The following is a 22,292-nucleotide window of genomic DNA, read 5'->3' on the forward strand; positions in this document are numbered from 1 at the left end:
CTCATTCCGTGCCAAATGACAACATTATTGTGCAGCGTGGTCTGGACCGGAACGATCTATCACTTCGGGAGACTAAGTCTCCTAGCATTGGAAAGAACATTGAACCGAGGCACTCAGAGTCTGCTGGCAGCTCGTTGCTTCGGCCCTCTGTAGGATCTACCTCTAACTACAACACCTCGCGAAGCGAGATTTCAGCACCTCCTCTCAATGCACACAAAAGGCCTACCAATGGGAGTGCGGGACTGGGTATTCTTGACTACGACGAGCCAATGATGGATGATGGTGATGATGCTTTCACTCGGACCATGGGTTCGCCAATTTTTCAAAATGACCCTACCGACGAGTTTGACTTGGACGCCGATGATGACGAGATGCTAGAGGCTGCAGGCTATCTAGAAGTCAATCACACAATCCCATCTCACAGTCATGAGCCCCCTCCCCGGAAGGTTTTTGCCGAAACATCTGCAAACGCCCTTCGCCTTCCATCTCCTCAGAAGTCGCAAAGCCATACTGCGTTATGGGACCAGCACCCGTGGTCCAAGGATGTGAAGAAGGTTTTGAAGGACAGATTCCACCTGCGTGGTTTTCGGCTCAATCAACTGGAGGCAATAGACGCAACATTAAAAGGGAAAGACGTCTTTGTTTTGATGCCCACTGGTGGAGGCAAATCCTTGTGCTACCAACTGCCTTCTGTGGTGACCAGCGGCGCCACTAAGGGAGTGACCCTAGTGGTTTCCCCATTGCTCAGTCTCATGCAGGATCAGGTATCTCATTTACATCGCAATGAAATTAAAGCATTTGTGATGAATGGGGACACCCCAGCCGATCAGCGAAAATGGATTATGAGCACATTATCTAGTCCGAGACCGGACAGGCACATTGAGCTCTTGTACATCACGCCGGAAATGCTAAGCAAGAACCAAATTTTGACCCGGATATTGGAGCGAATCAATGAAGCGCACCGACTTGCCCGTATCGTTGTCGATGAGGCACACTGTGTCAGTCAATGGGGGCATGATTTTCGCCCTGACTACAAGGAGCTTGGGGAGATCCGAAATCACTTGCCCGGGGTACCAATGATGGCTCTGACTGCCACCGCCACGGAAAACGTCAAAGTGGATGTGATCCATAATCTCAAAATGGAAGGCTGTGAGGTATTCACGCAAAGTTTCAACAGACCAAACTTGAACTACGAGGTGCTGCCAAAGAAAAAGGGTACCGGTCTCTTGGAGAGTATCGCAAATACTATCAAGAACTCTTATCGAAACAAATGTGGGATCGTTTATTGCCTCTCGCGTGATTCTTGTGAGAAAGTTGCGGCTAATCTGCGGGATGACCATGGGATCAAAGCCGAGCATTACCACGCGGGCCTCAAGTCTCAGGAACGTACTGTGATCCAACAACGTTGGCAGCGTGGACAGACTCATGTCATCGTCGCAACGATCGCTTTCGGCATGGGGATTGACAAACCGGATGTGCGTTTCGTTATCCATCACAGCATCCCGAAAAGCTTAGAGGGCTACTACCAAGAGACTGGTCGTGCTGGTCGCGATGGCAAGCGTTCTGGATGCTATCTCTACTATTCTTACGGAGATGTCCACCCCATTATCCGGATGATTGACGGGGGCGATGGGAGCAAGCAGCAGAAAGATCGACAACGCCAGATGTTGCACAATGTTGTCCAGTACTGCGAAAACAAGTGCGACTGTCGACGGGTGCAAATACTTGCCTATTTCAACGAGTATTTTCGTCCTGGGGATTGCAACGCCTCTTGTGACAATTGCAAGTCAGACGCCGTGTTCCAACTCCGCGACTTTTCTCAGCATGCGGCTTCTGCAATCAAGGTTGTCAGGCACTTCGAGAGATCAGGCGAGAACGTCACTATGTCATACTGTGTCAATATCTTCCGCGGCAGCGTGAAAAAGTTTCGGTCTCCTCAGCACAGGGAGGCTCCAGGATATGGAGATGGGTCCTCATTGGAGATGGGAGACGCCGAGCGACTATTTCATCGTCTTCTCGGCGAAGGAGCTTTACGTGAAGAGAATGTGGTCAACGGTAGCACATTCGCTAACCAGTATATCAAGCCGGGACGGCGTGCTGCTGAATTCGCAAATGGTTCTCGCAAGTTGCAGCTTCATGTCAAGGTTTCGTCAAATGGAAAGGGGAAAAGACCTCGAGGTGATTCCGGGAAGGATGATTATCCTCAGTCAACCAATATCTCATCGCCTGTACAAGCGGGCAACCGGCGCAATCTCAACCGCTTTCGATTGGACAACTCGGACGGCGATGATTCATCTGATGACGATGGCTTCGAATCCATTCGAGTTGCTGGAAAACCGCAACGACACAAAAAGCATACGCCAGGCCCACCGATCACCCAGGATCATAGGTTTGAGCAACTTGATCCTCTTCACAAGGCCGTTGCAGAAGATTTCATGGTCTATGCCAAAAATCATTGTCAGGATGTGAGTAATAGCCAATATGCACCAGCAGCAGTTCAACAGATCACTGACACCTCAAACAGCTGGTACTCAAGAAGGGCCTCCGCAATCAGCCTTTTACCGATGGCGTTCTTCGCGAAATGGTTATTGTTTTCCCTCAAAGTGAGTCTCACTATACTTTCTTTGGCCAATGACAATCATGCTAATGCAGAAGCAGACATGTCGGAGCTTGCTGCAATTCCCGGGATTGATCCAGACAAAGTAAACAGGTACGGCGCTCAGATACTGAAGCTCGTGCGAGACACCCAGCGTCGCTATGCCGAATTACGAAAGGAGCGTGATGATGCAGATGGTGTTGTTCCTGATCCCAACCACCACAATGTCATTAATCTCAGCAGCGACAGCGAAGAATACAATGACGGGGACATCTTGGATCAGGCCTCGAATCTGGACATTGATGAAAATGTTTCCAGCCGATTCTTCATCACGCAGCCAGTCCCAAGCAATGACTCCGACGATGAGCAGGCTGGCCCGTCGGGCGCGAATGGGTTTAGGGGTCGGAAGCGTCAATCTAGCAAACGGCCTCGTCGGAAATTTCCCACTACATCCCGCTCTGGAACAAAAACGCCGCGGCCCAGGAAGAAAGCTAGCAGTAGCCGCTCCGAGAGTCGTCCGTACTCTCGGAAGACTTCGTCGAAAGGGAAGGAGCCGACGACCTCCCGAATAGGGATGATGCCTATCTAAAAGGGTTGTTCTTTTCATGTTCAGCAATCGCATTATGTCTGGATGAGGATTTCGGTGTTATATGGTGTCGATACATAGTATTATTATTGGATGACTTGATTGCATTAGCGGGCGAATTGTTGGACCTCTCGTTCGGGGGCATAGGTCTTTGTTGAGATATTAATGATTGTAAACCCACGTTACTACATTACTTTCGAGCAGCTCTTTTTTCAATTGAACATACCGGTTGTCTATGTCCCAAGAGTTCTTATTACAGTTTTCTCGCTTGGCGTATTTAATAGTTGGCCATCAATGATTCATCTATTGGTTGGCAATCAAAGACGAGCCATTCATTCGCTCAACGAACGTCCAAAATCGATCAACCTTAGCTTTCTGGCATCCCGTGGATGAAATTGAGCAACCTTGGCTCTTACCAGAAACCTAGAAGCAGCTGATTCTCGCGGGAGATCGATGTAGGAAGAACCCGCTTGAAGTAGGACATCAAGAAGGTCGTGCATTTCAGCCCCCGCCGCCTCTCTCTTGTTGCTTCTTCTCTCGGTGTCCCCTTGCCCTGCTTGACGGACCATTTCATCAATTCGCCGTTGATTGCTACCCCCTTCTGTAGATTCCACGGGCCTGGGCTTTTTGGGTTTTCCATGGTTCGTATAACCCCTCTCTAGCATATCGTCTGAAATGTCAATCGTATCTCCTATAGTCGGACCTCCCAGACTCTCAGCAGCGAGCATGGAAGCGAGATTTTCATCGATAAAAGTCCGCAGAGAGTCTTTCAGCTTCTCCGTCTCAGCATCGAGATTCTCAGTTTTCTGCTGTTGCTCCACGAGGAACTCCTGAGCGAGTTGAGAAGGCGTCTTTTCCTCCTTATGTGACTTTTCGTTCCGGATCTTCTCGAGTCGCTGTTCCAAGCCGTCACGGATTGCTTGAGCGTCACGAAGATTCGCCTCCTCCGCCTTGAGCCGTTGACGATCTGACGAAATCTTCTCTGCCGTCATTGAAACCGACACTTTCGTTTCGTTGATCAACCGAGACGTTTCCTCAACAGCAAGGAGAGACGGCAACGGGGACTCGGGGTTCGGCAGCTCCGTGCGTGATTTCAGAAGAGAATTATAGGCTTCCTTGGCTCTTCGCACTTGAGAGACGCGCGCCCATGGATCCTGGCCTATTTTGGAGAGATCGAGGGAGTTGACCTCGCGAAGCTAATAGGCGCATTAGTATTTGGGCTTTTTTTGATCGGGTTCAAGGGTCATACCTTCTGCAAGTCATTTTCTTGGCGCTTGACTTGGTTTTGGAGCTCCCTCAGCGTCGAGTCAAGCCGTTTGTTGTACTCGCGAAAAGCAGCAGCGCTAGGTTGTTCTTGTTCATAGAATTCTTCTGTTTGTTCGCGCTTCTCCACGAAACGCTGGACGTTGTCAACAGCTTCTTGGGACATGTCCGTTGAGGGTTTTTGGTTTGCTTGGAGACCTATTATGCGACGGTAATCTGGAATAGTAATGTGCAGATCTGATATCCTGTCAAGTCACACTCGACTCTGAAATGGATGTCCTCTCGGAGACGCTCCTTGTTCGGGGCAACTAAAAGATGAGGGCGATTTGGGCGCGCATCCATGCGGGAGGCACGTGATGTGGCCCGTGTGACGCCGGTCCCGAAAGCGGACTAGCGCGACCCCGTGCCAGGTCTTCTTGCAACCTCAACTCTTCACCGCGACGACCTCACCTTGTCCCTCCATCCATCTCCCTCCCCTTCTCGCCTCCATTTTGCATCTCCGTACTTGTCGCAACAGCAGTACCAGCTGTCTTCTTGCCCCTTGTTTGGCTCTTTGGTCTTGATTATCGCTTTTTCAGGCCCTTTTCGGACCAGTACGCGACGGACCCTTTTGTGGTGTACATTCCACATATTAACGTCGTCGCGTTGTCTAGGAGGAAGTGAGGTTTGAGCGGACTAGGAATTTTTACCTGGAATCATCTTTCTTGCTCTCATATTCTTTTTCTTTCCCCTGGCTCTGAGGCTATCAGCTCCCAAGCACGTCCGGTTCCTCATCAGCACTGCAAACCACCTCCTCTCCCGATTCGACCCATCCTTTTCCTTACTTCCTTTTCCTTAGCACAACTTTGCTCTCTGCAAAGTCCTCCGCTGCAATTCAAGGCCCGTGATCACCCAGCTTCTTCACCTCCTCCCATCGACTGTCTTTTATCCAACACCACCTCCTTCCACTGTGCACGAACACCAATCTTCCCAGTCATTTCACGCACCAGATTCCCTCTCCAGTCGATCGCCAGCACCAGCAAGTTTTATTGGGAACTCCTGGTGTACATAGTCGATCAAACAAAATTAAAGCAGAAGACAGAAAGAGAAAGCTATTCTTTGACACTTCGACTTCCTGCGTAAGTGAAGCAAGAGCTGCACAGCTGAACAGAGAACAATCATGTCTGCGTCTCCAACCGGTTTACAGTCGACCAAGCGGCCCTTGGAGGATCCGTCCTCGCCGTCTGGCCCTAATGATCAGCCGGAGGCCAAGCGTCCTGCTCTGGATAAAGTAGTTAAGGGTGATGAATCAGAGGCGTATGCGGATGTTAAGACAGACGCGCCTAGTGTGACGGCCGATGGCCAAGGTGATACCGTTGTTCCTGATGCCCCTAACGCGAAAGGCGGTCTCGGTGAGACTCAGCCCATCCAGTCCACGGCATCCCATTCTGAGGCTGCGGGTTCCCAGTCCGAGGGCCGTCCCCAGGACGAGTCCAGCTGGATTCACATTCGTGCCGTAATCTCCAGCCAAGAAGCTGCTACGGTCATTGGTAAAGGTGGGGAGAATGTATCTCAAATCCGTCGTTCGTCGGGAGCCAAGTGCACCGTGAGCGACTACTCTCGCGGCGCCGTCGAGCGTATCTTGACCGTCAGTGGTCCACAGGATGCCGTTGCTAAGGTTAGTGTCATCATATGTGTGTCTAGGATTTGCCGTGGAGTTGGTTTGCTAACCAAATGATAATAGGCCTTCGGTTTGATCATCCGTACCCTGAACAATGAACCCCTTGATGCCCCCTCCACTGCCCAGTCCAAGACATACCCCTTGCGTTTGTTGATTCCTCACATTCTCATTGGCTCTATCATTGGCAAGGGTGGCGGTCGTATTCGTGAGATCCAAGAGGCCTCCGGTGCCCGACTCAATGCCTCCGATGCCTGTCTTCCCCTGTCCACTGAGCGCTCCCTTGTAATCCTGGGTGTTGCGGATGCCGTTCACATCGCCACCTACTACGTGGCCGTCACTCTTGTGGAGCAGCTCACAGAGCGTTTCGGTGGCCCCGCCGCTTCTGCTTACGCAACTCGCAGCGGTGGTCCTGCTGGCGCTGTGCCGGGTGGCATGCAAGTTGTCCCCTATGTTCCTCAGCCCGCCGGTGGTCAATATGGCCATCCGGATACCTTCAAGCGTCATCACCCTCATCCCAACCGTGCTGGCACCGGCGCGTATGGCGTTCCCTACCTCCACGGCCAGGCCGCACCTGCCCCCGTAGCTCAGCCTGCCATGCCCTACGGAGCCACTCCTCACACGCCTTACGCTGGAGCAGGCCCTCATCCACCTGCGCCCTATGGCGGTCCCCAGCCTGCCCAGGCCCGTGGTGGTCCTGCCCCTGTTGCACCGGTGGGCGGCGGAGCCATGCCCGGTCAGCCACTGACTCAGCAGATCTATATCCCCAACGACATGGTCGGTGCCATCATCGGAAAGGGAGGTGCTAAGATCAACGAGATCCGTCACCTCAGTGGCAGTGTGATCAAGATCAACGAGCCTCAGGAGAACAGTAACGAGCGATTGGTCACTATCACCGGTACCCAGGAATGCAACCAGATGGCTCTGTATATGCTTTATTCGCGACTCGGTATGTATTGGACCTGATCTAGAAAGCGACAACATCACTGACCCTTTTTATAGAAAGTGAGAAGCACCGGATTTGAAATGGGGGTGAGTGAGATCTGCCATTTCAACGTTCTGTTCCCTATGAGCACAAGGAATCATTTCTTTATCTTATTTTCTTTTGTCTGTGCGTTCGGGATCCCAGGGGAAAAGCAAGCTGCTTCTGGTTGGGTGGCCTGGATGATTTTGTGTTCTTCCTTGTTAATTTTCTTTTTCGACTTTTCGGGATTATTTACTTCATGCTGTACTCTATTGAAAAGCGTCGTTCATGAAGTTTTGCCGTCAGACTGGGTTTAACATGACCCTGATTTTGTAATTGGATGTTTTATTCATATCCTTCATCTTCTCACGTGTTGAGTTATAATTGAATTGCATTGATGTGTGGTATTCTTTCCAAGTTATTATTTCTTTATCTCATTCTGTGTCCTTTGGAAACCGGCATAGTGATGAAGCAATCCATACCCAACAAGACCAGTCATGCTTCATTTTAAACCCAGGCCCTCAACTTCTCAGCCCAATTGCAAATACAATTACCAGTAAGACATCATATGTTCAAATTCCCTCTCCACTAATACATACAAAATAGCCCACACCCAACCCCAGAACATAGTCAGATAACTAAACCCCCTTAAAACTAACATGCTTCATCCCCAACCCAGGCACAGGGGAGAGCATCTTCTCCCGAATCGGCTTAATCGCCCCCCCAAACTCCTCCGTGCCCTTAACCTCCATATGCCTCTCCACGCTCTCCCACCCCACAGCCAACAAATGCACAAACGCCTGCCCATCGGCGCTCTTCTCATGCTGCAGCGTCCCGGGCCGTTCAACGTATCCCATCGCCCAGGACGTGGGCCGTGACCCCTCGGGCAGGGACTCTGTCAGGGTGGTGCGGAAATTGATCAGGTCGTCGGTCAGGGCTTTGTGCTCGTCCGGGGTCATGGTGTTTGGGAATGCGAGGGCGCAGAGCTCGGTGACGGGGTTCTTTGTAAGGGTGTGTGTTTTGGAGGTTGGTGGGTTCAGGGTGCTGAAGATTATGGTGGGTTGGGTGGAGGGGGCGAGGAAGGGGGTTAGGAGGGCGGGTTGGATGCCGTCGTGGGCGTCTTTCCAGTCTGGTTTGGGTATTGTGGTTAGCTTATCTGGATGTACAGTATGAACGCTTGACCAAGGTTGGGGAATGGGGGAAATTGAATGAGGGAAATGCAAGCTTGCTTCCTCGAGTGCACTACACGAGGGCAATATGCACACTCACCAATGACCCAGACCACGATGCTCTCATCTTCTTTTGTGCGACCCCATGCTGAGTTCTGATATCCGCTTTGGTGCTTGGTGTTGGTGAATAGGTTCAGCAGGGCCTGCCCCTCCTCGTTGGCGGGGTCTTCGGGCTTCACGGAGGATTTGAGCTGGAAGTAGATGAATTCGGTGACTGGGAGAGCCATGGTGAAGGATTCAACTTGGGACTCTGGAATGGAATGGAGTAGGGAAGAGAGCTTGGGAAGAGTAGAAGAATTATTGGAGTAGTTAATGATAATATCCAGGCTGGTGAAGGAGGTTTGTCAGGATGATGTCACTTGTTGCCTGACAGGTAGTCTTCACTGCCTGAGGTGTCTAGATAGAGTCTATATTCCAGTGGTCCACCACCTATATCATTTTAGCCACTTGGGCACACAGTTGTACTGTACTTTTTCTTTCCGCGACTAATGTATTGGCGTAGTCCTGCTCGTCGAGGGGAATAGATTCCGCTGCTTTTTTACCATGATTTGCGAATTCCCTGGTGAATCTCGCCGTCGATCGCAATTGATGATACCGATATCATGCTAGTTCTTGTCTTCATCATATTCGTCATGACTGTATGCGTCATCAACTATGCTCAAATAACGGCTTTTAAATCCTCCCTTGCCTACTACGCACTAGGCTTGGGCTCCCAATTCAAAGGCGTATCGAGTCAACCGTCATGCCAAACCATCTCCTCAGACCGCAAAATTTCTCCTCCTCACTCTGGAACGAATCGATGACTCGTGTTCTCCCTCCCATATTCAGTTTCACCACCCCGTTGACGTACATGAGTTTCCCAACTATAGGAACCGCGCCTGTATCCGCACAGACACCCTCGCCATCAAGCAGAGCCAGTCCCTCCGTCTCCCCACCACGTATGAACTTGACAACCCAGAAATTGCCTCTGTCCCGAGCTTCCCAGCTTGTATACCGATTCATTACTTCGAAATCCTCTTGGAAGAACTCCAGCTCTGCAAAGGCATAGAACGAATTCCACTCCTGTGCGGGCCCATTGCGGTACTGGTAGACCCAGAGCTTTTGCTCCGGGCGTGTTTGTTTGGGAATGTTTCCGTAAACAAGTCGCACCTCTTGCCTTCCGAGATTATGAACGATTTGTCCTGAAACTAGTCTCAGCGGTCGTGTTGGTCCATCGCCCCCAAATGCGACGTCGACATGGTATTTCTCCCCGGATGGAAGTTGCACGATAGTCACGATGTGTGTCCTGCTTCACTTGTCAATTTGGCTTGGGGACACCAGGGCTTTAGAAGAGAAGAGTCTTACGTACCATCCCCTGTATTCGCCTTGAGGCACGCCATCAATCCGCGCTCGGTTCCGGACTCCCGTCGTATAGGCCGAAAACCCCATGCCCAGGAGAGCATGGTAGAAAAAGAGACTGCACTCTAGGCAATAGCCTCCTCGCCCAGATGGCTCTGAATCCTCGGGGCTCATAAACTTGGCATAGATGCTTTCCGGCTGAATGTCGATTACATCTGCATTGGAATAATGTGCGGACAAGTTATCGTATGGAAATCGTGTGATTTGACCCCGGAAAAGAGTAGTCAGTCCTTCTTCCGTCTTCGGGAAAGACTGCGGATTGTGGATAAATTGGTCATATTCAGGGGGAAGTGCGAGGTGCTTAAGATACTTGCCAAGCTGGGGAGTTGAAAATGCAGAGGTCATCTCGTCTCTCTTGCAGTCGAACAATGTTTTTCGATGAGATTGAAGTAGTGTAAATGCTATAATCTTTTAGATGTCGGTATCGTCTCCTGTGGTGTGAGTCATCGCAACTTGGGCTAGTTACTTACGTTCATCAATCCGGCAGATCACCTCAGGCTTTGGCTAGCTACACTTATCAGCCCACCTTCCTTAGGATAACAGAGTAAGTGCAACGATCATGATGAGTTAGTTATCTTGGGAATCATACGTCTTTTGCGAATATGCAGCATACGTAGCTACTCAATAACCTGCCCGCAAAAAGAAGTAGGAACAGAGAAACGATGTCATTAAGCACACATCTGGAAGATATTCCAGATAAAAGATCGGTCATGTCATTCAACAGCACTATTTACATACAGACAGATAACGTGCCACAATGGGAGTTTAAAAAATATAGAATAGAATATTGAACATACATGCGCGCGCAAACGTGGAATACAAATTGATTCTACAAATCATCAGCGCTTCGAACCTTAAGCTCAACCTTTTTCTCCTGAATCGCCTTCTTCAAGTTGTCGACCATTTGTTTGCGACGATTTCGTTTTGCCTTCCATTGGTCGAGTTCCTCTTTGCTCACGAGGTCGTTGACGCCGTTGACATTTCGGAGACGACTGGCACGGGCCGAGCCGCTGATACTAGATCGGAAGTTGATAGCTCGGCCGGCAGATTCAGGGGTATGATAAGAGCTGACAGGCCCATCGCGAGATGCAGTGGAGCCTGGGGTGGCAGGGAGATTGCTTTTGCCCTTCCTTGGGGTCGTAAAAGGCGAACCTTCCCGGCTAGAAGGCGACGCGGCAGTGTCGATTCCCATTCTCTGTAGCTGAGCTTCAAGAACATCAATATTATTGCGCTTGCTTTCGGCCATGTTCATCATGGTTGAAATAGTCGAGGCCACCGCCTCCACGGTGGGTCGTTTAGATGGGCGCGAGGCACCGTCACGGGGCGCATCGGCAATTCTGGCTCGCAACAGAGACACCGCAGACTCCAAGTCGGCAAGCTTGGCCTGGATATCAGTGGAAGTCTTGCGGAGATCCTGCTGGAGAGCCAGTTGTTCGGCGGAAAGCGGAGCAGACACGATTGCTGCGGCATCGGTGTGAGCGTCCAGGGTCTTCTGGATGCTTGCACATTGCCCACGCAGAGTGATGATATCTTTGCTGATCAATGCATGACAATCCTCCAGCTTCTTGTCTACACCCTGGAGCCGTTCCTTTTCGAGTTGTGCCGAGAGCTGATGCACAGCATCGTCAAACTTTTCGATTTCCGAGAGACGTAAGTTCTCATCGCGAGGTTCAAAAGGATACTCTCCCTGCAGCTTTTCAATCCAGTCCGAATCTGTTGACAACTTCTGGTACAGAAGGTAGGAAGACAAGGAACGTGCATTGATTCCCAGAGTATCCACCATGGAGTTGATATCGTGATAAAGTCTCTCGATCTGGCCAGGAATCCCGGGTCTGCTGGGCTGGCCTGAGTAGTCCTGGTGGGGAAGGAAAGGATCCAGAGTAGGAACGGGTTCTAAAGCTGAAGCCAGATCGGCACGGAGTTTCTCCTCCTCGTCGTCCTCTGATAATGCTTCGGCTTCTTCTTGCTCTTGCTGCATCTTCTTTTCGCGGGCCTTTCGCTCCTTCTCCTCCTTTTCTTGGAGCTTCCGCTTTTCTTCCGCGGCATGTCGAGCAAGCTCAGCCTTGCGGGCTGCTAATGCGCTGCCAGGAGCATGTTCAGAGGACTTCCTAGCTCCGTTCCGTACTGGGCTAGGCGATCTTGGAGACTCGTGATGGGAACGAGGCGCAGGAAGTAGTGGCTGAGTAGGGCCTCCAAATAAGGAGCGAGGGGGTTGCTGCTGTTGAGACTGAGGTTTCTGGCCGGGTTTAGAGAGGCGCGAAAACAATCCTTCCGTGGAGCTGGTTGTGGAGAATTGAGACTCAAAAGAGCTTTCTGGGGTTTTCCCGAAGTCTTTCTTGAAGTCTTGGGTCGTGGGTGTTTCTTCCTCACCCTCGTCTTCATCCTCGTCCTCTTCATCATCCCCATCCTCATCCTCGTCGTTATCTTCATGCGTAATCTCCTCGCCGCTATCATCAAAGTCGGAGTCTCCCTCCTTCTCCGAATCGTCCGCATCCGAACCGTCAGGAACTGGGCCGGGTTCGTCCTTTGTTGGAGTCGCAGAAGATTTCGAGGTTACTGGGTCAGGTGGCAAAGGTGCCTCCTCCGCTTTCTCAGATTCTTTTGGCTTCTGCGTGAAATCAGGGGGCAGCGGGGGTTCTCCAAAGAGATTCGGGGATGGCTTGTTCTTGGGCGGTATGGTAAAGTCAGGGGGCAGGGGCGCATCTTCAACTGAGCTCTTGGAGACATTGGAAGAAGCTGAAGTGTCACCGGGCCCATATACGGTCTTGCTGGTTGGGTCCGGAGGTAGCGGAGGCTCGGCCATCGAGGAAGGAGGTGAACTCTTTGCGTCTAACTCCTCTTTCGACTTTGAAGGCGTCACCGTCTGTTCTGATTGCGGTGAGAGGGGACTAGGTTTCTTTTCAGTGTTTCCGAACAGGGAGAATGGTGATTTGTTCGTCTGAGGAGCTCCAAATGGCTGAGGTGGCTGAGGCTGGGTTCCAAACGAAGGCCCACCAAATAACGATGGTGTCGCTTGTTTGGGTTCAGGCTTCTTCTCTTCTTCTGCGGGAGCTGCTGGGGCATCTTCCGCGTCGTCCATGGACTCCGCGGGTGTGCTAGGTTTGTTAGGTGAAGAGACCATATCATCCATGGAGGCCCCCAACGAGAACAATCCTCCTGATGGTTTGTCCGGCTTTGGACCATCGTTGGCAGCACTTCCGTCGCCCTTCATTGTAGACCCAAGCACGAAACCACCAGATCCAAGGCCGAAGGTGCCTTTGGACTCTTCTGTTTTCTGCGAACCGAAGCTCGTAGTTGTTGTGCTTGTTTGACCGAAAGGTGACGGCGCTGAGGGTTTCCCGAAAGGATTTGCGGTGGTGGGTTTGCCAAAAGGCGATTCGCCCGACGCCTTAGCAAATGGCGACTCGCCTGATACTTTGGCAAACGGGGACTCATTTGACGCTTTGGCAAAGGGTGACTCGGTTGAGGTCTTATTAAAGGGCGATTCTGCAGCAGGTTTAGAGGCCGCGAATGCACCGAAACCACTCGATCCCGCGTTAGCGAACGAGCCAAAGCCGCCTCCAGCAGCGGCACCCGACGAGGCGAAGGGGAGAGAGCTGCCTCCGTTTCCAGCGGTAGACGATTGTCCGAAAGGTGCCGGCGTACTCGAGCCGAAGCTTGATTTGCCAAACTGGGCTGGGCCGCGTTGGCCCAAAGCACTAGGGGCGCCAAAAGAAGACCCCATTTGTGAGGGGGCACCGAATGTTGAAGCACCTGGGAGTGATGGCGCCCCGAACGAAGGTTGGGAACGTCCACCCATTGCTGATAGGCTGCCAAACGATGGTGTTGAAGATGGCTTTGCAAACGCAGGGCCAGATGGGCTGCCGAATCCTGACTGTCCAAATCCTGATTGCCCGAATCCTGACTGTGCGAATGCTGGCTGTTTTGGAGCCTCCGCTTGCATTGGCTGTGGCTGGGACTGAGGCTGGGTTTGGGTCTGGTTTCCAGTCCCTTGGCCATTATAGGGCAGCTGCTTACGAATAGCCTCGGAATAGATGAACCACCAAGAAGCGAGGATGCCTTCGTTATTGAGAAGGAGGAGGTTTGGCAGGGGGGTCGAGCTCTCCGCGATGTCTTCTCCTGCAATTGGGGCGACAACATTTTCCGTGCTAGATAGGTCAACGCCCAAGCCGATAACTGAGGTTTCGCCATCGGTGTCTGACAATGGCAGCGATGCCCTTTTGGTATCATCGCTGACTTCGGTGGTGGTGAAGACATCCGTAGTCTTCTTAGCATCTTCATCACTGGCAAGCGGTTTAGAAGACCTTGTGATTAAACCGACATCAGTAGATGCAGTAGAAGAAAGAATCAAAACGTCCTTGAGGTCGGGCTCGTAGTTCCGAAGTCGCGCAATAAACTGATATGCCGGGGCCCGCTTGTACCCAAATGGCAGACACAATTCGGGAAGTTTCTGGATCAAGAAGGGTGCTTGTTTTCTTCTTGTGATAAGATAGTATGAAGAGGGCGGTGTTTGGCCTGTCTCATCCTCTGCGGTGTTCGGCGTGTAGACCATTAGAAAGAGATCGTTCTCAAGCCACGAAATGGAGGACACTATAGATGAACCAAGGTCAGTGAGCGAAACCCATCTCAACAATTGAATCACAACTCTTACCATGACACTCTCCCTCGAGATCTGGGGGACGCGGAATAGTAGCCGTTTGTTCACCAGTTGGTTTTATCTGACGCGCCGTTCCATCCGCAAGTCCAGCGACGAGTTGTTTGCCCTTGTTGCTCCAGCAAACCGAGCTCACTCCGGATTTCATGGCTTGGCCATTCGCTCCCGAGAGCAGTTGACCTGTTTTGAGATTTGCAATGAGAAGCTCACCACCGCCGGTGACCAAGGCCACAAGTGACGACTCGTCGACATTTGGAGGCGCAGGGTTCGGTGCGACAGCGCGGAAGGGAGCGCCGTTGACCGGCAAGGATAAAGCCGGTTGGCCATTTCCTGTTAACAGACTGTCGGTCTCATAAACAAACAGCTGCGATCCAGTCTCCGTAGTCACAACTAACGCGCTGTCGCCGGATGCGAAGGCTACGTGGGTCGGTCGTGCAGGTAGGGGGATGGTTGTTTGAGGTTGGAACGGCTTTGTTTTCACTTTCCCATCGGTGGGCGCGGAAATTGCTTTTCTCACTGAATCGGACGAAGCGACACTTAGACAGTCGGGACCTGCACCGACCACTACACCTTTTGTGGATGCGACGGCGAGAAGGGTGGAGGTTGGCGCCGGGAGAGCATCCTCGGGCCAGGGGGTCGGTAGTAGTCGAATGTTGCAGTCACCGGAGACGCCTTTGAAGCCGACTTCCTATAATTCGAGAACTGATTAGAATTGGCTTCAAACAGAAGTGTGACAGGACAAAGAGCAATTCAACGTACCTCAGCGTAGACGTCCGGGAGTTCAGGTCCTGCTTCCACTGGAGTGACATCCCCAGTGGGGGTTGGGCCACCGAAACTGAAAGCCATTCTGAGTTTGTCGATATCGGAGGATATGGATCGAGGACGGTCGCCTAAGGATAGCCTAGACTTTTGAGCATGAGGAGAGGGCGGACTTTGAGGAAGAGGCGAAAAAGAGCGACGTTGGAGTGCTTTGGGACTCCGGTTAAAGAACTGCGCAAAAATCTTGAACTCCTCCCCTCGAAGGAAGGGAGCGAAGTGAAAAGAAAAGACCCAGAGCTCTTCACACCAGGAAGACTAAGTGAAGGCGGTCAGGAAGAGTAGATTGACAGGGTCCGAACGTAGGCAGTCCTGTCGAAGACCGGATGGAGGCAAAGCATTTAATTTGCATGAAGCAATGGCGATCTCAACAAAAACAGCGGAAGCTCTCGTGGCCCGTGCCGGGTGTTGCCGCCTGAGGCACCCAGATCAGGCGGCGGGAGCTTCGTCACTCCAGCTTGCCATCACCGACTCCCTCCCCTTCTCGTCGTCTCCGCATCTCCCCTCTGTGTCTTGATTCCCTCGTCCGATCGTCTCGATAGCTTCCGAGTGCTGTAGCTTGCTCTCTTCAACCTTCATCTACTTTTCTCTCTCTCCTCCTCAGCTCCCTCATCCCACCACGCCGTCATCATGACAGGCTTCGACTTCTCCAACTACAACCGCAACGCGGCTCTTCACGCCAAAGGACTGCCTCTGCCCAAGGCCACTAGCACCGGTACTACCATTGTGGGCTGTATCTATGACAATGGTGTTGTGGTACGTTCTATCCGAGTTGATGGAGAACCTTTTTCGTGCCGATATCATGGCCACTGTACATTCGATACTGACTCTTCTGGTGATAATCGCAGATCGCAGCAGATACCAGAGCTACCAGCGGACCCATCGTCGCAGACAAGGTACGTCCCGGGACAACGTCTCTTCCACCTTAATGACCCTCCATGAGCCCCGACTAATCCGATCCGTGATGGAAATAGAACTGCGAAAAACTACACTACATCGCACCCAAGATCTGGTGCGCAGGAGCCGGCACGGCCGCCGACACCGAATTCACGACCGCCTTGATCAGCTCGAACATCGAACTGCACTCTCTGTCGACGGGCCGCGACCCGCGAGTAATCACCTGCATGACGATGCTGAAGCAGCACCTCTTCCGATACCAGGGACACATCGGCGCCTACCTGGTCGTGGCGGGCGTTGACCCGACCGGCACCGGACTCTACACCGTGCACGCCCACGGTTCGACGGACAAGCTGCCCTACGTGACTATGGGCTCCGGATCGTTGGCCGCCATGTCGGTGTTCGAGTCGACGTGGAAGTCCGGCCTGGACCGCGAGGGTGCGATCGCTTTGTGCGCGGAGGCCATCAAGGCCGGTATCTTCAACGATCTGGGATCGGGTAGCAATGTCGACGTGTGTGTGATCGAGAAGGACAAGCCCACGCAGCTCCTGCGCAACTACATCAAGCCCAACGAGCGTGGCCAGAAGGCGCGCGACTACCGCTTCCCCCGCGGCACGACGGCTTATCTGAACCAGAAGATCATCACCAAGGAGGATATGAAGAAATATGTCACTGTGGAGGAGGTCTCTGGGGATCCTAACCTGATGGAGGTGGACTCATAGAGGGGATCAGACGGAGTAGAAATGCTTCGACATAATCTTTAGTTTTCTCTTTTCTTTTACTCTGGTCACGCATGAATAAAATATTTATGGATTACTCGTATTGCGAAGACTTTGCTTGTGTAGTATTCAATAAATCAAACCCAAAAAAATACTGTCACTACGACTACGGTCAGGGGATAACGCCAAGTTATTGCCAAGCGCCTGGATGATTTTCTATACAGAGGAATGGTAGGATAAACTGAAGAATATGTAGACAATAGGTACTGTACATTGGGTATTTGAAACGACATTGTACACAGATACTGTAGAGATTTTTATACAGCGCTGATCCATAGCCCGCACCGTAAAGCTCTATAACCCACGAATGAATCACGAGACCTGCTCGATCTTATCCGTAAATATAACCATCCTCTTCAAAATCGCTCAGCTCCTCATGCGTTGCGCCTACCTGCGGCGCATCCACGAGAACATCCACGAATTCAGGATCCTCATATTCCTTAACAATTTCCATGATGTACGCATACTGCGTCGGAGAAACGCGAAGGCCTTCCCTTCGATATCGCACAACACCAGCATGGTACATTGCTCTCGCGATAACCGGCTTCACTGGGGCGCCATGCTTCAAAAGAAAAACATAGAGCCAGTGGACCAAGGAGTAGGCGCGGCATGGACTCAGATTCCTGGAACATGAGATCGAATTTGCCAATGAATGGATCATTTCCAACGCAGCATGGGGGTCCGGACATCCGGCACTTCGAGGCTGGTCGTAGTATCGCACAAGTGCTTTCTCGGACGGGGCTGGAATCGGTAGGAAGGATTTGGACAGCGAGATTTTAAGTGGGGTGTGGCTTCGAAGGAGGCGAATTAATGTCCAGGTATTCCGAGAGTTTCCATTTCGTACAATGTGCAGCATGTGCTTGATGAATGAAGGATCTGTGACGTCAGTTTGCCGCACGTTCTTTTCGAAAGCTGAGAATATGTGAGGCTTCATGGCGTTGTATGTTTGAAGGTCTGCAAATGAGTCCTCAAGAGGTATGTCGGAGGTCTCTAGCCTCTGAAGGGTCTTTCGCGCCGCTTTGGTCATCTTCTTTCCGAGTTTGAGTTCAAACAAATACATGAGTAGACCGTTGAATGGCAGACCCAAATGATGAATTGCTTTCCTCATGCTCTCCATGAAGTCATTGGGATTAAGCCCCTTTCTGGAAACCCCGTAAATGTCCAAGAGGCTGTAAGCAACATAGTCCGTCCATGCTGTACCGGGTCTCCAGAGTGGTCCTCCGTCCAGGCTGTTGCTGAGAGCCCTCAGTACCCAAAGACGCAGGATGATCTGATGATGAAAGGAGAAATGGGATGCGCTGGTCGGATCTTGGATGGCTCTGACATTGGTCCAAACCTGCGGTGAGATCATTTTTTGGGCATTCTCCAAAGCACACAGGCAGTCTTGCCATCTTTCGAGTAGATGATGCTTTTTCGAGGCTACCAGGAATTCCGTAACCTGGATTATATTCTGCAGCTTCGCGTCTCCTGTAAACTTCCTGAAGAATGTGTTGACAAACTTGCTGTCTGTTTCGTGAGACGATGCCTCCAGCTGCTGTGTAATGAGCAAGGGAGTCCAGGAACAGATCGCTGGGTTCCGCCTGTGTGTTGCGCTTATAATGCGTCTTGCCAGACGAAGGGCGTCCGGCGTGTTTCTATCCACCAGGACTTCAAGCCACGCGTCAGCGATGACCTCGTCCAAGTCGTTGTGCCCGTAAACACCGCATTTCCCAATCGCATCCCACATCTCCTGGTACAGAGCGATTAAGACGCCTGCACCATTGCTGTCTTCGCCAACTTGGTTTGGTAAAACTTCGACGATTGCTGCAAGTTCATCTGAGCGAATGAGCCCAAGCTCAAGCGCCCTAACCACGATATCCCAAAGAACGAGCGGTTCTGTTAGACCAGTTTCTCGAAAATCCAGGTCTTTGACCGCAGTCAGAAAATTGCCCGCTCCCGGAATATTCAAAGTTATGTCGTTCAGGAAGACGATGAGTTCTTGCTCGCTAGAATGCGACAACAAATGCTCGAATATCACGCGGCTGGCGGCTGGGTCCCTCTGAGGATCCACGCCCAGTCTCTGAATCACATTCTTGATAGCAGTCACGGTATAGCAGCCCCGCAAGGACTCTTTCAAACTTATTCCTCGGGGGGCTTCGTCTGTCGGCGGACCCGAACCTCGCTGCCAATGAGGCTGGCCGAAGGACTCGCTTGGATCGATATTCTCACTGTAAAACGGTAGAGGAGACGCAGACGAGGAAGAAGCGGATCGATAAAAGTCAGAATCTAGAACATGTCAGCCAGATTACCCCTCAAATCAAATTCAAACCAAAAGCCTTACTCGGAGCCTCGGAAGTCCCTCTTCCCAATTGGCTATCGCTCCATTTCATATGTTCCCGACCATTGCGCCCAAACAAACACGCAACATCATCCAAAGCTCCCGACCCAGCTATACCAGCGAATGCCGTATTCCGCCGTTTGGCCAACCGCCTCTTCGCCTCCATTGGACCCGGCACTCGGCTCTCATAGCGTCGTTGACCGTTTGCGAACCGCCGAAAGGTAGACGACAGGAGATCTTCGCTGATCCATATATGATCAATTAGCACATTGGACGAAGGCTGGATAGTGCGCCTGTAGGCATATCTGCCGAAAGACATGAGGCATGAGGTGCACGCGGCAGCAATTGAGAGGTCCGGGCCTGTCAGAATTGGATAATTAGCAAGACGCGGAGTTCGACGACGCTATTCAGGATGACTAAGCGCATGCTCGAGTTGTTACTGCCTCAGGCATCAAAGTCATTAAGGCATCAAGGCATCAAGGCATCATATAAGATATCGTACCATTGAGATGCTTCGTCTCCTAATTTCCTTAGCAGAGAGCAACAGTGTTTTTCTTCTACTAACTGGGCAACGGTGCTACTGTGATTAGTACATTTCCTCCACTGTTCAAAGGCCACACCCTTTCTACCAAACCTCTGAAGACGTTCCTCGACTCGTACTCAACTGCAACTCGCAGCACCAAAAATGGAACAAATGACTTTTGAAATTCTGGGTATTCAAACCCAATAGAACTTAAATATATATATATATATATATATATATATATGCAAGGACAAAGGAAAGAGAGTAGGAAAAATTCTCCGATGCACGCCTCCCCATGCATTTTTCTTGTCAATGGTATCTTATGCTAATGCAATCCAACAAAGCTAACAGAACGAAGCAATGACCGCAAGAATTCGGCACAATCGAAAGGAAGATGGTCGTGAAAGTATTCAGTCATAACAGTATGGGTTTCTCTAAGAAGCCTGTTCCCCCTCGTGAGGTTTCCTCCCGGTCACGATATAGTAATCTGTGTAGCAGTGGACGTCGCGGTTCTGGATGCTCTTTCGAACATCAACGAGGAAGACTTCAATTTCGGGTTTCGACCACCCCAGAAGACTGAGGGGCTTATATGACCAGCCAGCTAGGGCCTCGAGCCAGTTCGTTTCGCTCCAAGCACCAATGGTTCTCAGCTGCGGATCGGTCGGCCAGGTATTCGTCGGGACTTTATGGATTTTTTGTTCAACATCGACGAAACCCACTTCTCTCATCCATCGCGCAAGTCTATGAGCTACTCGGAATTGCCGGGGAGGGTCGGAAATCTGACCCGATCGGATTTCTAGATCACACCAGTCCTGCAGGGCGAATTCGCTGAAGCTGTCGGGGTCCTCGGGCGGCATCGTTCCGTCGTCGCATCTCGGTTTGGGATCGAATTCGTGACACTCAATATAGCCACCCGGTTTCAGATGTTTGAAGATTTTCCGCAGCAGATCCTTGTATGAAGGCAGTGCTCCTACCAGGTGTGCCGTGTGGATGTAGTCGAAGTGCTCGGGCTCCCATAGCCAGTCATCCTCTGTGGCATCATCCACGAGAAAGTGAACATTTTCGGGAACTTCGGTTGGTTGAACGGGGGACAGATCCGTACCAACAATCTGAGCATTTGGAAACTCGGTCGCTGTGCGTGATGATTGTCAGATTTTGCCACTGGGGTAGACGGGCAAAGTGCAGGGGGCAAATCGTGAGGTACTCACCCATCTCAATGGGCCATATACCAGATCCAGTTCCGATGTCGAGGATTCGTTTTGGGTTCTGTATGGGAGCAAGGAATAGTCGTCCATCGTTGATGAGTTTAATCATATGATGTTGCATATCCAAACGGTCCAACTCCTGTTCATCATTGGGATAGAGATATGCTATGCACTGTAATCAGAAACTTTTCTCTCAGCATTGAAGACATCAAGACGACATACTGCCCTCGTGGTATTTGTGGTAGCGTCTTCCATTTTCCATAGGATAATCGGTCACACTTGCAGTCAAAGACTGCGTGTCACTAATATCAACCTTTTAGCTCTAGCATCACCTAGACATGCCAAGCACCCTGATGCGAGGTCTAAAATGGTTGAAAAGGAGCGTTTCGAGTACTTACAGGTCACGGCCCGATGGCTTGCACATTCTTCGTTAGCTTGGTTGCACTGATAAGATAATGCGAAGGTAGAAAGATGACAAGGAAAAGGGAAAGGGGAAAGGCCTAATGGCATTGCTCATGTACACGAGGTTTGTGTCGGACAGGAGGTAACTATGAAGATAGGAGCAGCCGAGGTGACAGGCCGGGGACTACAACTAGGGCAACAAAACGGGGGGGAAAGAGCACGCTTACAGCCGACTTCCCACCCATTGTTGGTAGCTGCTTAGGTAGATGGGACTTCCGAAGCGAATTTGAGTGGGGGGATGAAAATAGTGGTTGCCCAAATGAACGGACCCTCCTGCAAACTGAAGATTTTCGTATGGGAGAATAAAGTATTATAAGATGGGAAGAACGGACGAGCAGAATGACGGAAGATAAAAATTCAAATAAAAAAAAAAGGGCAATGAGGGGTCCAGTTTTAGACTTCTAATGTTGAAACGATATTTACAAATGATGACGACGGCCACAAATAGTGATGAACAACAACCTCATCAATTCCGCAGCTGCAATTATAAAAGTAAATCGGGAAGAAGAAAAACGTCAGATGAATTAAATATAATCAGCACGGCACCGGGGTTTAGCGACTTCTGTCATACGGATCTGGATAGCGATATATTTAAAGTACTTGCAAGGTTCATTCCCACTCTAACCAGACAGCCAGACAGGGGGGGAAAACCGAGATTGTGGGTAGGATTAGGGATACATAGAAGAAAGAGGAGTAGTCGGCTGCCTGTGCCTTTTCTTTTTTTCTTTTTAATTTATTTTCTTTTTCTCTGAACCCGACAGGATGGATTAAGTTTGATTTTAGCTGAGTGTGGGATTATCCTAACCCGAAGGAGGTGAGGAAGGTGGAGAGAAAGGCCAGTAATCATGAATTAGGGGTCATTCTTCTGAGGCCATTATTGGGTGGGTGTCCCGGTTGTACGGAGTATTGTTCAGAAGGGGGAAATCCTTAGGTTACCCAGCAGTCC

General features: G+C 51.0%; 8 protein-coding genes across 9 annotated transcripts; 2 read left to right on the plus strand and 6 right to left on the minus strand.

Moving 5' to 3' along the window:
- Positions 1-3,514: 3,514 nt before the first annotated feature.
- Positions 3,515-4,611, minus strand: LDX57_005296 (uncharacterized protein; the record flags this gene model as incomplete). Its single annotated transcript, XM_046086974.1, has 2 exons — positions 3,515-4,378; positions 4,432-4,611. The coding sequence occupies 2 exons, from the start codon at positions 4,609-4,611 to the stop codon at positions 3,515-3,517; spliced, it is 1,044 nt and encodes a 347-aa protein (XP_045942940.1).
- Positions 4,612-5,604: 993 nt separating this feature from the next.
- Positions 5,605-7,127, plus strand: PBP2 (telomere maintenance protein PBP2; the record flags this gene model as incomplete). The annotated part of the gene is made up of 3 exons (XM_046086975.1): positions 5,605-6,102; positions 6,169-7,051; positions 7,105-7,127. 3 exons carry the CDS (start codon positions 5,605-5,607, stop codon positions 7,125-7,127), a joined length of 1,404 nt encoding a protein of 467 aa, XP_045942941.1.
- A 577-nt stretch (positions 7,128-7,704) lies between these two features.
- On the minus strand, positions 7,705-8,522 carry LDX57_005298 (uncharacterized protein; the record flags this gene model as incomplete). Its single annotated transcript, XM_046086976.1, has 2 exons — positions 7,705-8,195; positions 8,336-8,522. The coding sequence occupies 2 exons, from the start codon at positions 8,520-8,522 to the stop codon at positions 7,705-7,707; spliced, it is 678 nt and encodes a 225-aa protein (XP_045942942.1).
- A 206-nt stretch (positions 8,523-8,728) lies between these two features.
- Positions 8,729-10,252, minus strand: LDX57_005299 (uncharacterized protein). The gene is made up of 2 exons (XM_046086977.1): positions 9,644-10,252; positions 8,729-9,580 (listed from the first exon to the last, which is right to left on the minus strand). The coding sequence occupies exons 1-2, from the start codon at positions 10,036-10,038 to the stop codon at positions 9,013-9,015; spliced, it is 963 nt and encodes a 320-aa protein (XP_045942943.1). The 5' UTR covers positions 10,039-10,252; the 3' UTR covers positions 8,729-9,012.
- Positions 10,253-10,259: 7 nt separating this feature from the next.
- On the minus strand, positions 10,260-15,575 carry LDX57_005300. 2 transcript variants are annotated; one of them, XM_046086978.1, is made up of 3 exons: positions 15,107-15,575; positions 14,345-15,035; positions 10,260-14,283 (listed from the first exon to the last, which is right to left on the minus strand). In XM_046086978.1, the coding sequence occupies exons 1-3, from the start codon at positions 15,191-15,193 to the stop codon at positions 10,523-10,525; spliced, it is 4,539 nt and encodes a 1,512-aa protein (XP_045942944.1). In that variant the 5' UTR covers positions 15,194-15,575; the 3' UTR covers positions 10,260-10,522. The 2 variants fall into 2 exon arrangements, with proteins under 2 accessions (XP_045942944.1, XP_045942945.1); XM_046086979.1 differs by having other exon boundaries at positions 14,345-15,575.
- Positions 15,576-15,793: 218 nt separating this feature from the next.
- pup1 (proteasome core particle subunit beta 2) lies at positions 15,794-16,782 on the plus strand (the record flags this gene model as incomplete). Its single annotated transcript, XM_046086980.1, has 3 exons — positions 15,794-15,919; positions 16,012-16,059; positions 16,138-16,782. The coding sequence occupies 3 exons, from the start codon at positions 15,794-15,796 to the stop codon at positions 16,780-16,782; spliced, it is 819 nt and encodes a 272-aa protein (XP_045942946.1).
- A 388-nt stretch (positions 16,783-17,170) lies between these two features.
- On the minus strand, positions 17,171-19,475 carry LDX57_005302 (uncharacterized protein; the record flags this gene model as incomplete). Its single annotated transcript, XM_046086981.1, has 2 exons — positions 17,171-19,104; positions 19,160-19,475. 2 exons carry the CDS (start codon positions 19,473-19,475, stop codon positions 17,171-17,173), a joined length of 2,250 nt encoding a protein of 749 aa, XP_045942947.1.
- A 638-nt stretch (positions 19,476-20,113) lies between these two features.
- Positions 20,114-21,146, minus strand: LDX57_005303 (class I SAM-dependent methyltransferase; the record flags this gene model as incomplete). Its single annotated transcript, XM_046086982.1, has 3 exons — positions 20,114-20,811; positions 20,888-21,049; positions 21,107-21,146. The coding sequence occupies 3 exons, from the start codon at positions 21,144-21,146 to the stop codon at positions 20,114-20,116; spliced, it is 900 nt and encodes a 299-aa protein (XP_045942948.1).
- Between the last annotated feature and the right edge of the window lie 1,146 nt (positions 21,147-22,292).

The sequence above is a fragment of the Aspergillus melleus genome (assembly GCF_016097325.1).
Source record: "Aspergillus melleus strain CBS 546.65 chromosome Unknown contig3, whole genome shotgun sequence".
In the NCBI taxonomy this organism is placed as follows: Eukaryota; Fungi; Ascomycota; class Eurotiomycetes; order Eurotiales; family Aspergillaceae; genus Aspergillus; species Aspergillus melleus.

Bases quoted from the DNA above. Each gene is read 5' to 3' on its own strand.
- LDX57_005299 (XM_046086977.1), bottom strand. From the start codon at position 10,038: ATGACCTCTGCATTTTCAACTCCCCAGCTTGGCAAGTATCTTAAGCAC. The intron at 9,581-9,643 runs GTACGTAAGACT...CAAGTGAAGCAG, and splicing joins CAAGGCGAATACAGGGGATG to GACACACATCGTGACTATCG.
- LDX57_005300 (XM_046086978.1), bottom strand. From the start codon at position 15,193: ATGGCTTTCAGTTTCGGTGGCCCAACCCCCACTGGGGATGTCACTCCA. The intron at 15,036-15,106 runs GTACGTTGAATT...CTCGAATTATAG, and splicing joins TCCCGGACGTCTACGCTGAG to GAAGTCGGCTTCAAAGGCGT. The intron at 14,284-14,344 runs GTAAGAGTTGTG...GTTCATCTATAG, and splicing joins TCTCGAGGGAGAGTGTCATG to TGTCCTCCATTTCGTGGCTT.